The sequence below is a fragment of the Trypanosoma cruzi genome, genomic scaffold (genome assembly GCF_000209065.1).
Source record: "Trypanosoma cruzi strain CL Brener 1047053515925 genomic scaffold, whole genome shotgun sequence".
NCBI lineage: Eukaryota > Euglenozoa > Kinetoplastea > Trypanosomatida > Trypanosomatidae > Trypanosoma > Trypanosoma cruzi.
In genome coordinates this window covers 8,499-22,492 of record NW_001849367.1, presented here as the reverse complement: position 1 = coordinate 22,492, position 13,994 = coordinate 8,499, and the positions used below count along the sequence as shown (strand labels likewise).

Genomic DNA, 13,994 nt, shown 5'->3' with positions numbered 1-13,994 from the left:
AACAGCTTTGCGGGTGTCACAGCAGACATGTATGCGGACGACCTCTCTATTATCGTTAAGGGGCAGTCCCGGGAAGACGCCATTCCCACTGCCAACATGGTTCTTAAAAAACTGCATGCGTGGAGTCAGGAAAATGGCCTGGCCATTAACCCGTCAAAGTGTGAAGCCGCTTGGTTCACGCTCTCCACGCACACGGACTCAGATTATGATCGTGAAGGAAAGTGGCCCCTGGTAGTGGCTGGATGTGAAATCCCAGTCATGACCATGGGGGCATCGCGAACTACGAAGCTTCTTGGCATGGATCTCGATCCACGACTGACGCTAAATGTGGCGGCCTCCAAGCAATGCGCTGCCACTTCGCAACGGATATCGCAGCTACGCTGCATAGCGCATAAAGAGGCGGGACCATCTCCATATGACCTACGCACGTTCGTCATTGGATACGGTGCTTCCAAATTACGCTATGGCAGCGAGCTCATATGGGCAGTAGCGACGGATTCAGCGAAGAATGAGATGCAGAGGACGTATGCAACCCTGGCACGCATTGTCAGCGGAGTTCCGAGCACTGTTGACCCGGAATCCGCACTTCTAGAGGCTAATATGCCGCCGCTCCATGTCCTCTGCCTGCGCGCGCGGCTCTCCATATTTGAGAACACACGCGCTTGCCAGATGGACTGGATGCGGAGACCTCCGCCTGAGCCACCGCCTCGCGCAGGCTTCCGCATCTCGCCATTATCTCGGGACGAGCTATATGCCTTTGTAGACGCATACACAAAGGACTATGGCATCACTCAGAGCTCACCACGCGAAGAGCGGTTCTTTCGCAGCTCCATTCCTCTCTGGTTTGCGGCCTCCGCACACCGGGTCACCATTGGCGTGGAACTTCCGATAGACCACTCAATAACTGACGAGGAAGAGCTGACAAGGGAAAAGCGCAGAGTCAGCGAAGAGGCTCTAGCGCTGCACAGTCATCGTTCGTGGATACTCGCGACGGATGGCGGTGTCGACGTTCCCAAGTCAGCCGGGGTTGGAATACTGCTTTCATCCCTCAATTCATCGGAGATAATAGAAAAGGCCAGTATAAACTGCGGTGCACGCCCATGCAGCTACAGGACGGAATCCCGCGCACTGCTTCTAGCCCTAGAGAAGCTGATTATCCCTCGCATCCAACACAGGCATAAAACCCTGCTTGTGGTTACAGACAGTCAGTCTCTTCTTGCGGCTTTAAATAAGGGCCCGCTCAGTCAGACAGACTGGACGGAGGATCAGATCTGGCAGCGTCTCTTAACACTGACGTGTGCTGGCTGGTCCGTGCACCTGCAGTTTTGTTACGGACATTGTGAAGTACATGCTAACGAGCTTGCAGATCAGCATGCGACGCAGACTATGGAGACTGGACAATACACGGAGCAAGGAATCGCACCTTTATGGCATACGGATTTGCTGACATGTTTTACTACCCTGCTCACCAACAAGTGGCGTAGTACGATTCGTCAAGACACTCATCGCTACTTGCTTTGCGGCACAAAGCCATCAGATCTCAGCGGTAAAGACCTGATCACTCAGGAAGTTCTTCACCGTCAAGAACTGGTTCACCTCGCTAGGGCAAGGTGCGGCGAATCTGAGCTCTGGGGCCGACTATACTGGGCTGTGAGAGATTGCACGAACCAATGCCGTTTCTGCAACATCTCACCAGAACAGTCTGCATATATGCGCTCCAACAACGATCCAACTGCACCGGGGACGGACACTGTTCCCCCGTCGGCAAGGGAGGAAGACGTCTCTCCAGTAAGGAGACGGACCATCACACGTCGTCGGAAGGAGAAATGTCCGTACTGTGATTCTACATTGACGGGATTCTCGAATCTCGTCAGTCACTGTCGGTCATTTCATCCGGAACATCCTCCACCGCTTCCCGAGCTCAAATGCGATTTCTGTGGTATGCTTTTCCCCACACGGAGAAGCACTGCACAGCACAGAAATCGCTGCGCACACAGCCCGGAAGCTAATCGACATCGAAACAGCAGTGCCGGGAGGCGATCTCCGCTGCCGCAGGATCGGCCGGCCTCGCCGCGAGCACGCCAATTGGCCCGCAGGAGACCTTGCACCATCTGCTTCTAGAATGCCCAGGCGCCCGGGCCGCGCCCTAACGGCCGGGCATTGAACAGGGCCTTCGCCATAGAAAGTTCCCCCAAGGGCGGCGGCCTCATGGCGGGAAACTTTTGTCGCTGCTCGACCACCTCTTCGCCCACATGGCGGCGTGTGGCGGGGCGCGGGGGCGAGAGTAGAAAAGAAAAAAAAACGACGGCGGAAGAGGGGAGGGTTCCTCCCGGGTGGCGAATTTTCGTCGCCCCTCGAAAAGGCGTCCGCCACGGTAAATATTAATGCCTTGCCCAAAACGTAAGACGCAAATCTATTCCCTTATCCTTGTGTTCTTTTGCGCCGAGGGCCTGTTGCTACGTGCCGGTGGCGTGATTTGCGTTTTTTTTTGGGGGGGCGCGGGGCGCCGCGGAAAGAAATTGGTTTTGCGTTGCCGTAAAAAAGGCGACCTTAGCCGCCACGCCGGCAAGCAACCGCGCGGCGCATTCGCAATACCATTCGTGTCGCGTCTTCAAACGCGCCTTTGCGAGACGGGTTGGGCTTATTTTGGCGATGGGGATTTACAATGTAATCCGATCCGGGGCCAACACAATGTTAAGCGACTCCTTAAACTTCATATTCCTAAAGGGCGGCGTTGAAGAATTTCATTTTGGTAGTCGGAAACTTTGTGCGGGAAAGTGCCCAAGACCGTTGCGAGAAAACGGTGTTTTTTTTTTTTTTTTGTGCCTTTGGACCTTTTATTGGTTTAATTACTGGAAATTTGCTTGGGACCTTATTTTCTTCATAACCGCATGGGGCCGCGACGGCGCCCCATGGATTTGCGAAGAGGCAAATCATCCAACTGAAGCTGTAAAATTCCAAGTTTTGCTTTGCACAGATTGCGGGTAAAAGCTCCAAAAAGGTTCGCGTTTTTGCTTACAATTTTTATAGCATTTTATGGCGCGAAAAAAGTGTTCGCCCCGTCGCCTGCCTTTTTGTTGCGGCGTGCTGTGGGTTTCCTTGGATGTGCGTCTTCCCCTCCCTTCCTTTGGGGCCGCCTAAAAGTGCGCGGCGCCGGTGTCGCTCGCCATGGTTTTCGTAGACGCCTTCCTTTGAAGAGGGGAAGTGGGAAAGGGAGGCGACAGTAATAGTGGCAAATAAGAAAAACAACGACGCACCCATCTGTGTGTTTACACTTTTCTCTCTCTCGCCTGAGGGTGGGAATTCGCAGTCTCTCTCTCCCTTTCTCTCTCTCTCTCATTGCGGTTGCGTCCGTCTCTTTCAAATTCGACCTGTTGTTTTCGCCGTTTTTGAAGCGGAGGGCGAAAAAAGTTCTTGTCGGGACGCTGCCGCTGCTGACGGTGGTGCTGGCGGTGCGTCGGCGTCACGTGGGGAGGAAGTGAGTGCGTCGTGTTGAGTTTCAGCGCCTTGTGAAAGTGTATTTCGCTTCGCTTCGGAATGGGCTAACATTTCACGGTACCTTTTTAACGAATTCCGCAACATGCTTTGCTCCGCGTTCGTTAACTGAATTGGATGGTCCTCATTTTTTTCATTCAAAAGCCGACTGGCTTCCGCCATTGCGAGGTGAATCGCCCGCGCCTGCCTCTCCGAATTTGCATGCGATCGGATCGAGGTTAAGAAGAAAAAACAACGCACAAGCGTCGAGGCGCCACTTTTACCGCCGTCACGCATCATGGGCGCTGCCTCCACCACACTGTAAATTATTTCCTCCATCCGCAGACCTGTTTGCACCTTGTGTTGCGCGAGAAGGGTGCATACCATGGCGACCGCCAAACGAAACGACGCAAACTCCGGTGAGGCGGACGAGGGAAGACGCCGCAAATTTTCCAGCGAACCCTGCAACGAGCACAAACTCATTACCACCACCGCGCGTAAACTCAAAGGGGCGCCCTCCAACAATGCGCACACACGGCACAGCAAATCCCACGTCGCAGCAGATGTTAAAACAAAAGCAAAGCGACTAATGGAACGAACCGCCTCTACAAAGAGCAAAGAGGCTCCTTCCACATGAAGACTCGCTTCGCCGATGCAAATGACATGCCTCATACTCGTAGCGTCAGCGACAACGACTCTCTTGAGAACATTCTGAACGGGAACGGTAAACCGAAGAATCGCCTCAGTCCCACAAGCAAATGAAACAGAGGAAAAAACTCCAGCAACCTGTGCTATTGTCATGGCTTCTACATCAGTTACCAAACGACTATTGGAAAGCACTTGAGTCGTCACTAATCGACTAAGTTGCTTGTAGACAGGTACAGCATCCGCTGGTTCAGCAGGTGCAGTCGCTGCAGTTCGCTTCCAAAAACGCACGCGTCCCAAAGAGTTAGTTTTCAAGGAGCTTCGAACATGTTCATAGTGACGTAGCTGCTTCACGACCCTACACATGCCTTGCAACTCTGCGGGGCTCCAAGTGAGAGGGATACCGGCCTCCAACGTCTCCGCCAAAATGTCAGTAGCATCATGAACAAGTTGTAGACATCGTTCCTTTAGCAGTACGGGATCGGCTCTCAATATGCCTGGCATTGGCGCTTCCGTCGAGACTTCTACCGCAATCACAGAAGAGAAAAACTGTAAAAGTAAACAACAGAGGGAATTGGATTTGGTAAAGAGTGACCACCTTTGTTCTACCATCGCCACCAGGTTTGCTAGATCATCCCATGTCATCAAGCCATTTCCCTCAAGCCCATCACAGCAAGCTTCCATCACACGAGAAAGGGCTTCGATTTGCTGAGATGCGGCATCTTTGCCCCAAACACCGTTTAGAGCTTCCGTGAAGCGTCGTAACGTTGTATTGGTGAGCCGAAACGAAAATTTATGCCGCACGGCGTTGGCGAGAATCAAACTAAGATCATCAACATTCAGCTGTAACCGCGTCCGTGGCTGCTGAACATCTTGAAGGAGTCGTTCACTCAAGAGCTCCCGAAGCTGCAGGGATGATACTACCACGGTCTCTGCATTTTGCGACGACGTTGACGCGAGCCGTTCCCCACTCACTTGTGGAAGCTCGGCAAACCCTTGACCCTTGCCACGGGCTAAGTGGGAACGGGCACCAATGAAGTGGGCTTCAAGGGATCGTGCGGGATTACATTTAGAGCTGGAGTGAATGCGTCGGATGAGCACATCAAACGGCAAGGAAGCAATATGTTGCTGCAGTGCAAGCAAAGAAGGAGGGATCACCTTCATGAATGCTTCAACCGCGCGCTCTGGCCACCAAGACCCTCATGTATGGTTTGCCCCTAACCCCCTTTTTCACCCAAAAACTCCTCTCTTTCTCCTTTTCGCAGGCAGACGCAGAAGGACACGCGTAGCATGAATTGTAAAAAAAAACAACAAAAAAAAGCAACACTCCAGAGACATCAAAAAATCATAATTTTTTTTTTCTTTTTGTGGAACAACTCTGCCGTATCACAAGATGGGGGAACAATGCGAAAAGTTCTCCCCCCCTAACTTTAATTCATTTTATTTTATTTTCCTTTCATTCTCACCTCTGTCCGGATGAGGACTGCGTGACATCTTCCTCCCCCTCTTCTCCTTCTTCTTCGGCCGCCTTTATATCACCTGTGTCATCCGTCACGGAGACAACTGCCCCGGAGAATCCACGCGATGGATCTCCGTATTCCCCGCCCTCCTCTTCCACCTGCTCTTCTTCCCCAACCTTTTCGGCGACCTCCTGTGATGATATTGCGAGGAACTGATTGATCGCATCCAATACCTGGTGGTGAGAGGCATGTGACTCTTCAGCCGCCTTCACGCCTGTGTCGACGGTTGTTGTTGTTGTTGCGGAATTAGTAGTATTAGTATTGGCAGGAGCTGCCATAGATTGCTCTATTCTTGCCAAGAGATCCTTCTCGGTTCCTAGTTGCGCCTGCAGGTGCTGACGTTCCTCCAAGAGCGTTGCTGTATGCTTCTTCCACATCACATCTGCACTCTGCAGCGCTGCGGTGATGCGTTGTGCCAGGCCTTCGCCCAACTCTTGACATGCATGTGTAAACATTTCTTGCGTCTCCTTCAGTCGTTGCTCCTGCTTCTTGAGAGTTTCCATCAAGTGACGAATGTGCACCGTTTCATCCAGCGTGTGGCCGCGTTGCTGCTGCTCCACCGCCTGAAGGATATAACCGCACATGCGTTTCACCGCCTCAACCACTTCTTGAACTTCACCCTCATGCGTGTTCCACGCATTGGCGCTGCGTCGTGTGAGCTGTACAATCTCTGCACGCAACTCCGTCAACATGTTATTGAGAGAAGCAGCAAAACTCATTTCTGCGCGGAGGAGTTCCAACAATCCAGCCAAAGCCGTCGACAGTTTTTCCGAAAATAGGACAGAGACATTGTAGGATGCACGCAACTGTTGATTCTCCAATCGCAATGACTCCGTGGAATTCATTAACGCAGCATTGCTGTTAAGTGTTTCTGTCATAGCACTCTCGCGTGCGGTAAGCGTGGAACGCATTTCTGCCTGCAGTTCCTCGAACTGTTTCTTTGCATCATCGCGTTCTTTGATGACTTTTGAGAGCTTTTCTTGGTACGTCTCAAGTTGCTGCTCATACTCTGTGATGCGCTGCTCCATGCCGAGAAACGTCTCCCTTCGCCGCATACCACCTTCCGTGTGGACACTGGCTTCTTCTGCCAAACCAGTTAGCAAATCAAAAGCCTGCATTTCCGCCCTCTTAACCCTCTGCAAGACGGAGCCATTGTCAGCAACGCTATTACTGGTCTGAGTAACCTCGTTCTCCAACAAGGCCTCACGTGTAATGAGGGCGGTGATGCGTTCCTCGTGCAGCGTAATGTAGCGATGAATTTTCTCCCGTTGCTTGGTGAGTTGCGCCACCTCATTCTTAAGCTCCTGCAATTGCCGCATTGCCTGCTGGATGGCCTGCGGGTCAGCCACAACGCTTAAACTTGCCGCAGCAGCCTTCACGGCGGCGTCTCGTATCGCGGCGCTGCAATGCTGCAGTTCCTCTTCCTGCATGTGGTGCGAGATGGCAGAAGCAAGACTGCTGCGCAGGTAGTCACGTTCCACCTCAAGCCCCACGCATTGTGCCCGCAGCGATTGATTTTCCTCCCGCACGCGGCCAATTTCCTCGGCGAGAGTGACTAACTTATTCGTCACGGTGGATCGTGTGCGCTCCATCCGTGTCAACTTTTCTTGTGTGGTCCGCAGTACCCGCTCCTTCTCTCGCAGCTCTTCGACCTCTTCTCGCAACTGCCGCAACTCATCACTTCCCTCCTGCCAAAATGTGATGAGTTCACGGCGGACAGAGTTGGGATTATCGAGTATTTCCTTCTCGACACGACGTCGCTTGGACGCCAGCGCCTCATCAGACGACGTGTGTTTCGTCTGTAGAGACTGAATGGTGTTCTCCAGCCGCGCAATGGTCTCCTTGTGCGTCTCCGCCGTTGCCTGTGCCTCCGCCTCACGTGCTTCCACCGCCGCCACACGCGTCAGGAGGTTTTGTATTGTGGATTGACCCAATGCCACCTTCTCTTCCAGCTGCGCCTCACGTAATGCATGCCACACCCCTCCTCGCTTCTGTGACTCCTCCATCTGCAGGCGGAACAGCTCACGCTCTGTTTCCACCTGATCCAGTCTCGTCCGCATCTCCCCCAGGTGCTCAAGCAGACGTGGAAGCTTCAGAGTGTCATGAAGGCCTTCCCTGACATTCTTATTGGCTTCTTCTGTTGAAGCTTCACTCCTCTGCCGGAGCTCCTCTACTTGCTGTCGAAGAAGCGCGTCGGATGCACGCAGGTATCGCAACTCTGCCAACAACGAGGGCGGTTGCTCGCCAGTTTCTGTAGCTTCTGCACTTGCCGCCGCCAGTTCTTCTTCCAGCTGCAGCACACGTTGGCGTAAAGTGTCTCGTTCACACGTCAGCACCTCCAACTTGCCGTTAAGCCCCGCCACACATTGTGTCTGCATCTCGCTCAGCTTCTGCACCATTTCCTCGTTCTGCGCGCCCAACACGCGTAATGTTTCCACAAGCGCTGAAACTCGTTGTGTCTCACCCTCATTTTCTTCTTTTCCCTCTTCTTCTGCCTTACTTCCCAACACAACGGCGTTTGACATGACATTTTCCAACGTGCGCCTCGCATCGTCAAAGAATCGCTGCATTTGCCCCTGCAAGACAGACTGCAGTACTCGCTCATTGTCTGGGATGCCAATTTTCGTCTTGAGCCGGGCATTCTCCGCGAGCAGCTGCGGAATGAGCAGGGCTGCACTGTCCGCAACACTTGCCATTGCGTATCTATCTACTCTTTCGATTAAAATCCAGGAAAGAAAAAAAAATGAAAAAGAGAGAAAGAGAGAAAGAGAGGAGGTTCAATACAGTGAGCAAAGTGAAAGAAATTACACGGTGTGTTCATTCCGCGCGGAAAATCCATGGGCATACAAACACAAATAGTCGTTTATTATTTCACAAATAAATTCCCACCGCCCCAGCAGCGGAGCCAAAAAGCGCCTGTGAACACTGTGCCTGGGGTTGCTCCCGCATCATCAACCGTTGCTGAGCTCGGTCACGCATTCTGGCGCAACTTCCCTTATAAACCTGTTATTCGATGAAAAATGTTCCATGGGACGGGCAACAAGGCCATTCCCTCAGCGGATCACGCAGACGGATGAGAATGGTATCAATATGGCTCCGCCAAGAAGGATACATGATAGTTACCGCGAGTGCAGCCGTCCTTGACGCGGTGTTTCAGTGCGTCTGTTGACGTGGCTGCAAGTATGATTTAATTATGGCTCGCTTTCTCCACTTCTCGCATCACCTCCTTCATCGGCCACACCCACACGGAGGAAGCCGCAGTGAACTGGAGACTGCACTTGTTTTCCTCCGTGTGTTTCAGCAGGGCTGCAACACAAAGAATTACGTGGTGTCTGTAACATTTTCCCCGAAATGACGCCATACTCGCGGGTTAGGGGGCAAATTGAAAGCGAGTCGCGGCGAAACACCATGAAGTGGATTGATGAATTCACCAGCAAAGAGGGTTTCATTAAGGGTGATGTTCAGTCTGACGGGGAGTGTGCGATCAACATCTCCATTTGCTGGCATGATGATGATGATGATGATGTGCGGCGTTGTAAAGGGCGGCAGAGAAATCCCCGATTCGCCCTTCGCAGTTATTTGAATGCAATGAGGGACGATTAACGCAAAAACAACAACAACAAAGAACGCCAGCGGCGTCGAGAACTTCGAAGGATGCGTCTACGCGGTGTGTGTCGCCATTCGCTTTAACGGGAAGGGATAATCCACATCACCAAACCTTTGACGGTGATAAATAAGAGAGAAAGAGCCAGAACAACACTGTGGAATATTCAGTTGTGAGGCCATTGCATGAATGCGCTCTGCTGAGGGATGAAGAAAAAGAAAAAAAGTGCACAGAAATCCGCCGTTCACCATGCTCCACACTTCGCGCCATTTTTCTTCACCCACAGGAAAAAAATAAAACAAAACAAAACAATGAATGCCACTTCATTCCCTTCTCGCGAAGTGGTGTTCATTCCTTTCCTTCCGCATCGGATGTCATAAGACCGCCGCGGCGATGCATGGGCGGCGCGTATCGCGGTGGACGCTGGTAGACGGGTTCAGGCAATTCACCTGATCGCAGCTGCGCCTCCAGTGGCGCCCCGTTATCGCCATGGCGGCGGTGACCGTTTTGAAAGAGACGGCTGTTCTTCGCTATACCGCGGGAGTGATAAGTGAACGACGCCGCACGGTGACCATCGCTGTCCGCATAACCGCCAGCACTCATGGTCCCGCGAGCAAAGCGGGCGATAAGGCACACACTGCGCATGGTAATTCCAAGTTTTCGAGGTTCTGTCCACTCCACCGGAAACGGGTTCAAGCCGGCCTCGCCTATGCGCTCCATAGAATTCGGGTAGTCCTGATCCACCAGCACATCATACACCGCGTTCACACCACAGAGATGGGAAAGGAAACTACATCCAGGCTCCACACGTAATATTTGCCACGGGATTTTTGGAATGCTAATTGCGGCCGCCTCTGCCGCATGACGGCCATGAACCGTGTCCTGTACGATAAGTGTGCGTTTGCCGGCAAAGGCCAATAAATCTGCAAGTGGTGGAGCATCCGGTGAAACCTCAATGGGCACCACGTTTAGTGCACGTTGCTGCAGAGCGGCCGCCTCATCTGCAGCACCACCCCCTGTGAGAGCCATCATTGAAAGTTTGTTTGTCCGTGCAGTGCCATATGCCATGAGAATGCCATGAGATGTTGACACAAAGTCTCCACCACTCGCAGCCCCACCCTTCACGTCCTGCAGTATGTGGTTAAAATCACCCGAGGCTCCACAGGCTCGTAAATACCGAAGTGTCTCGCTGATTTCTGAACTGCGGTGTTCCCTGCCGTACTTGGGCATCGGCAAAACAATATCGTAGTGTTGAAAAATAAGATCTGCAGTGAAGAGGCATTCATAATACGGACAAGTTCGCATCTCATGAATTTGTTCCACAAGCTGAGTCTGCTTCAGCGAATAAAAAAGTTCCTTGAACTGGCGAATAAACAACTCTGTGTCAACCTCTTCTCCACCTGAATTGTGCGTTGGGACCGTCTGTACGGGAGGAGCCCGGTAAAGTGCATTCACGTACCGCCGTGTGGAGGTAAAGATCGGCACGGAGATGCCGTGTATTGTCCGCTGCCGCCTCGAGAGAAGGCGGATTGTTGCATCCCCTGCCGCCAACAAAGAACACATTCCTGAGAAATGCAAGAGAAAAGGGGAAAGAGAGCAACGGGTCACATGCATTCATAAATCGGCTTGTGTGTGTGTTTATGTATGCGGAGGGAAGGGGGTTAGAGAGCATGACGTTGGGTTAAATAACTCCGCCATGCAAATTAATTGTTAAGGAGGCCAAAGAAATTCTGGAATACGCCAAAAAAAAAAAAAAAAAAAGGGAAAATCACCTGCTTTTTTCTTGTGTTTGCACGACCTTCCATTTGCTGACATCTACCCATTGCAATAATCTCTATCCACGCGTTTTTTTAAATTCTCACTTCCAGCAACGAGGGCAGAAGAGGTAGAGAGAGAGAAATGGACGGAGTAAAAATGATGATATGAATAGAAATAACAACTACAAACGACCCCAACACACTCCGGGGAAATATACGTGGCTAAAAACTCACTGCGCTGGCGGGGGAGCGGCGGTCTGAATTGACACCGCCGGTGCCGCCTGCCCTGACTGCACCTTTGCGTGTTTCCGGCGGCGGGTGCCCATCATATCATCGCCATATGGCATTTCGTCGGGGTGGAAAATTGTCAGCACAATTTTCCCACGCGTGTGTCCCGTGGAAATGATGTCCAATGCGGTGTCGGCACGCTCCACGGGCACAGTCTCCAGCTGCAGTTGAAAGGCACCTAGCTGGTAGAGTTTCATGCACGTTTCCACCACGTGTCGGAGGTTGCCGCGTGTGAGGGGGTCGGCGTGCAGCCCAGCAAGGCAGACGTAACCTATCGACAGCTGCCGGCGGAAGAACACCTCACTGGATATTGGCATATGCTCAGGAAGAACGCAGATAGAGCCACCAAATCGCAGGGCGTCTGCGTGATGCACCGCCAACGCGGCATCGGCAACCTCCAGCACGTAGTCAACGCCAAATCCCCTCGTATGGGCAAGGCACTCACCTACGACATCTGAGGCAGTATAATCAAAGACATAGTCTGCTCCCAGCGACTTCACATAGGCGACGTTAACGGTAGAGCAGGACGCTAACACGTACATTCCAGCGTACTTGGCCAGTTGCACCGCCGCAGAGCCAATGCCACCTGACGCACCGCTGATGAATATACTACGCCCAGACGAGACACGCAGCTTGTCAAACAGCGCGACATACGCCGTCCCCACAGCACACGGCATCACAGCGGCCTCCACAAAGCCAATCACATCATCAGTTGTAGGCGATGGGATCCTTCCAACCGCATCGGCCATCGCCAATGCATATTGGCAGAATGTCCCACCGTTTGTCATTGTAATGTCCGCAAGGAAGGCGACGCGATCACCCACCTGTAGACCGTACCGCTCGCGTTGCTCCATGTCATCATTGTCCCAGCCAACACTCTCGACGACACCAGCACCTTCTGTGCCCATCACATAGGGGAAAGGAAACTCGGGTGGCTCATGTCGCGTGGATGTAGAGACAATCTCACTAACACCACCACCAATGTTGCTGTTGCTGTTTTTACCAACCTTTCCAAAATTTTCATTACACCAGGAGAAGAAGCCATTGTTGCGACCAAACCTGGGACGCTTTACATCGACGGGGTTTACAGAGGCAGCGTATATCTTCACACGCACCTGTCCCGGGCCCGGCGGCGGCACCATCACATTATCCACGTATACCATTGCCGATGCCGACCACGAGCGAATGGGCTTCTCTATCGTCCACCCCTCACAGCGTATTGTGTGCCCTTCGGGTGCCGTGCCGTTATTGTTATCCTTCTCCTCCATGCCCTGTCCCTCCTGAGCCTGTGAATTCACTGCACCCATTACTATTTTTCTGTTTGCGCTTGAATGTTTGTATAAAAGGAAACAAAAATCAAAGCAAAACAAAACCCCGCACGTTTTTTTTTTTATATTTAAATAATGAGAGACGAGAAGCAAAAAAAAAACAAAAACAAAAAAAAAAAAGGAAGAGTGGGCGCCAAGGCCACATAAACAAAACAAAAAAAACCACAAGAAGGGAAATATATAAAAGGGGGTGGGTGGAAAAGAAAAAACAGGTCCATTCCATCCTGCAAGAATAAAAAATGCTCATGCGTCCAAGCGTGATGGATACACATATATATCCCTCCCTGATAAGTGGGCAAGAGAAAAGATGTGTGGAAATACGAATTACGCACTCCCCCCCCAATTAAATGAAGCCGTATGCATTTGTGTGTAAATGTAATGGAACTACACAATAATAAACAAGGAAGCAGAATCTCGTTGTTCTTTTAATTTCCACTCATTCACTTCACTTTATAGAAACTGAATGAGTGCGTCCGTATGGAAATCGGCACATTAATGAGAGCCACCCAAACACAGAGACACAAAAATGCAGACACAAGACGCAAACTCAGGCGGTTTCATTCATTTTTACCCTCAATCGCTTCACGCGCCGCACGTGGCCGCTTAATTGCAATTTCCAGCAGAGGCACGTCTTCGTCATCCTCGTAATCATCCGCCTCCTCCTCCTCATCGCGGCCTCGCTCCTGATCGACGTTATTACTATTACTGTTATTATCATCATCATCATGATCTTTGTTGCTCGCGCTTTGGGTGAGGTTATTCGTGTTGCGTTTTCTATTCACATTGCTTCCACCTGTCATCTGCCGCAGTCGCTTTTTGAAGAGCCGCTCGTCCGTCGGGGACCATGGCTCAGGGCGCCGCACCATCGTTTTGTGTTTTAGTTCATAATGTCGTCGAATGGTGCGAAGAATCTCCGCCCGCGCAACTCCCGCGCACAACTGCTGCTCCTGCAACGCCTCAACAATGGCTTTGGGAAATATTTTCCCGTTGGCTGCAATGATGGCGTGCATGGCGTCAATTTCATCGGGAAGCATATCACGACGGTTACGGAGTGCCGCCGCAACCAGCCGCTGCTGTAGCACCCTCTCGTCCAACGACTCCGCCGTTGCATTTTCTGTTGGTACCGTGCCACCGCCTCTATACCCGCTCCTGTTGGCGTCGGAAAGGGAGATCAATGCCGCGGCGGAGCCCAGTCCCCGCATCTCTTGCTCCATCATTGCCGTGAATGAGGCGCCATCAAGCGCGCAGGCCAGTCGCTCCATTCTATCACACTCACGGAGCGGGTGCTCAAGTCTGGGGATGCCCACAAATGGTCCACTGAAGACCGGCACCAGCTTGTCCTTGTGACGCAGCCGATTAAACCGCCGCTGGCGTTCCT

General features: G+C 52.0%; 5 protein-coding genes across 5 annotated transcripts, besides 10 other annotated features; all 5 read right to left on the bottom strand.

The window, feature by feature from the left end:
• Positions 1-2,247: part of a sequence feature (areas not merged during assembly with more than two copies in the genome that could not be assigned to a particular haplotype) that runs on past the window's edge.
• Positions 1-2,301: part of a mobile genetic element that runs on past the window's edge.
• Positions 2,248-2,527: a sequence feature (haploid, non-Esmeraldo-like haplotype).
• Positions 2,491-2,512: a sequence feature (GC_rich).
• Positions 2,528-13,994: a sequence feature (heterozygous, Esmeraldo-like haplotype).
• Positions 3,311-3,338: a microsatellite.
• Positions 3,361-5,283, bottom strand: Tc00.1047053505943.50 (hypothetical protein, conserved; the record flags this gene model as incomplete). Its single annotated transcript, XM_810535.1, has 1 exon — positions 3,361-5,283. The coding sequence occupies one exon, from the start codon at positions 5,281-5,283 to the stop codon at positions 3,361-3,363; it is 1,923 nt and encodes a 640-aa protein (XP_815628.1).
• On the bottom strand, positions 5,582-8,335 carry Tc00.1047053505943.40 (hypothetical protein, conserved; the record flags this gene model as incomplete). Its single annotated transcript, XM_810534.1, has 1 exon — positions 5,582-8,335. The coding sequence occupies one exon, from the start codon at positions 8,333-8,335 to the stop codon at positions 5,582-5,584; it is 2,754 nt and encodes a 917-aa protein (XP_815627.1).
• Positions 8,368-8,415: a sequence feature (CT-rich).
• Positions 9,145-9,165: a microsatellite.
• Positions 9,592-10,857, bottom strand: Tc00.1047053505943.30 (hypothetical protein, conserved; the record flags this gene model as incomplete). The annotated part of the gene is made up of 1 exon (XM_810533.1): positions 9,592-10,857. One exon carries the CDS (start codon positions 10,855-10,857, stop codon positions 9,592-9,594), a length of 1,266 nt encoding a protein of 421 aa, XP_815626.1.
• On the bottom strand, positions 11,231-12,595 carry Tc00.1047053505943.20 (oxidoreductase, putative; the record flags this gene model as incomplete). The annotated part of the gene is made up of 1 exon (XM_810532.1): positions 11,231-12,595. The coding sequence occupies one exon, from the start codon at positions 12,593-12,595 to the stop codon at positions 11,231-11,233; it is 1,365 nt and encodes a 454-aa protein (XP_815625.1).
• Positions 12,670-12,693: a sequence feature (AT_rich).
• Positions 12,708-12,736: a microsatellite.
• Positions 13,174-13,994, bottom strand: Tc00.1047053505943.10 (hypothetical protein, conserved; the record flags this gene model as incomplete). The annotated part of the gene is made up of 1 exon (XM_810531.1): positions 13,174-13,994. A coding segment is annotated over one exon (821 nt), but the record flags the coding sequence as incomplete, so codon positions are not given.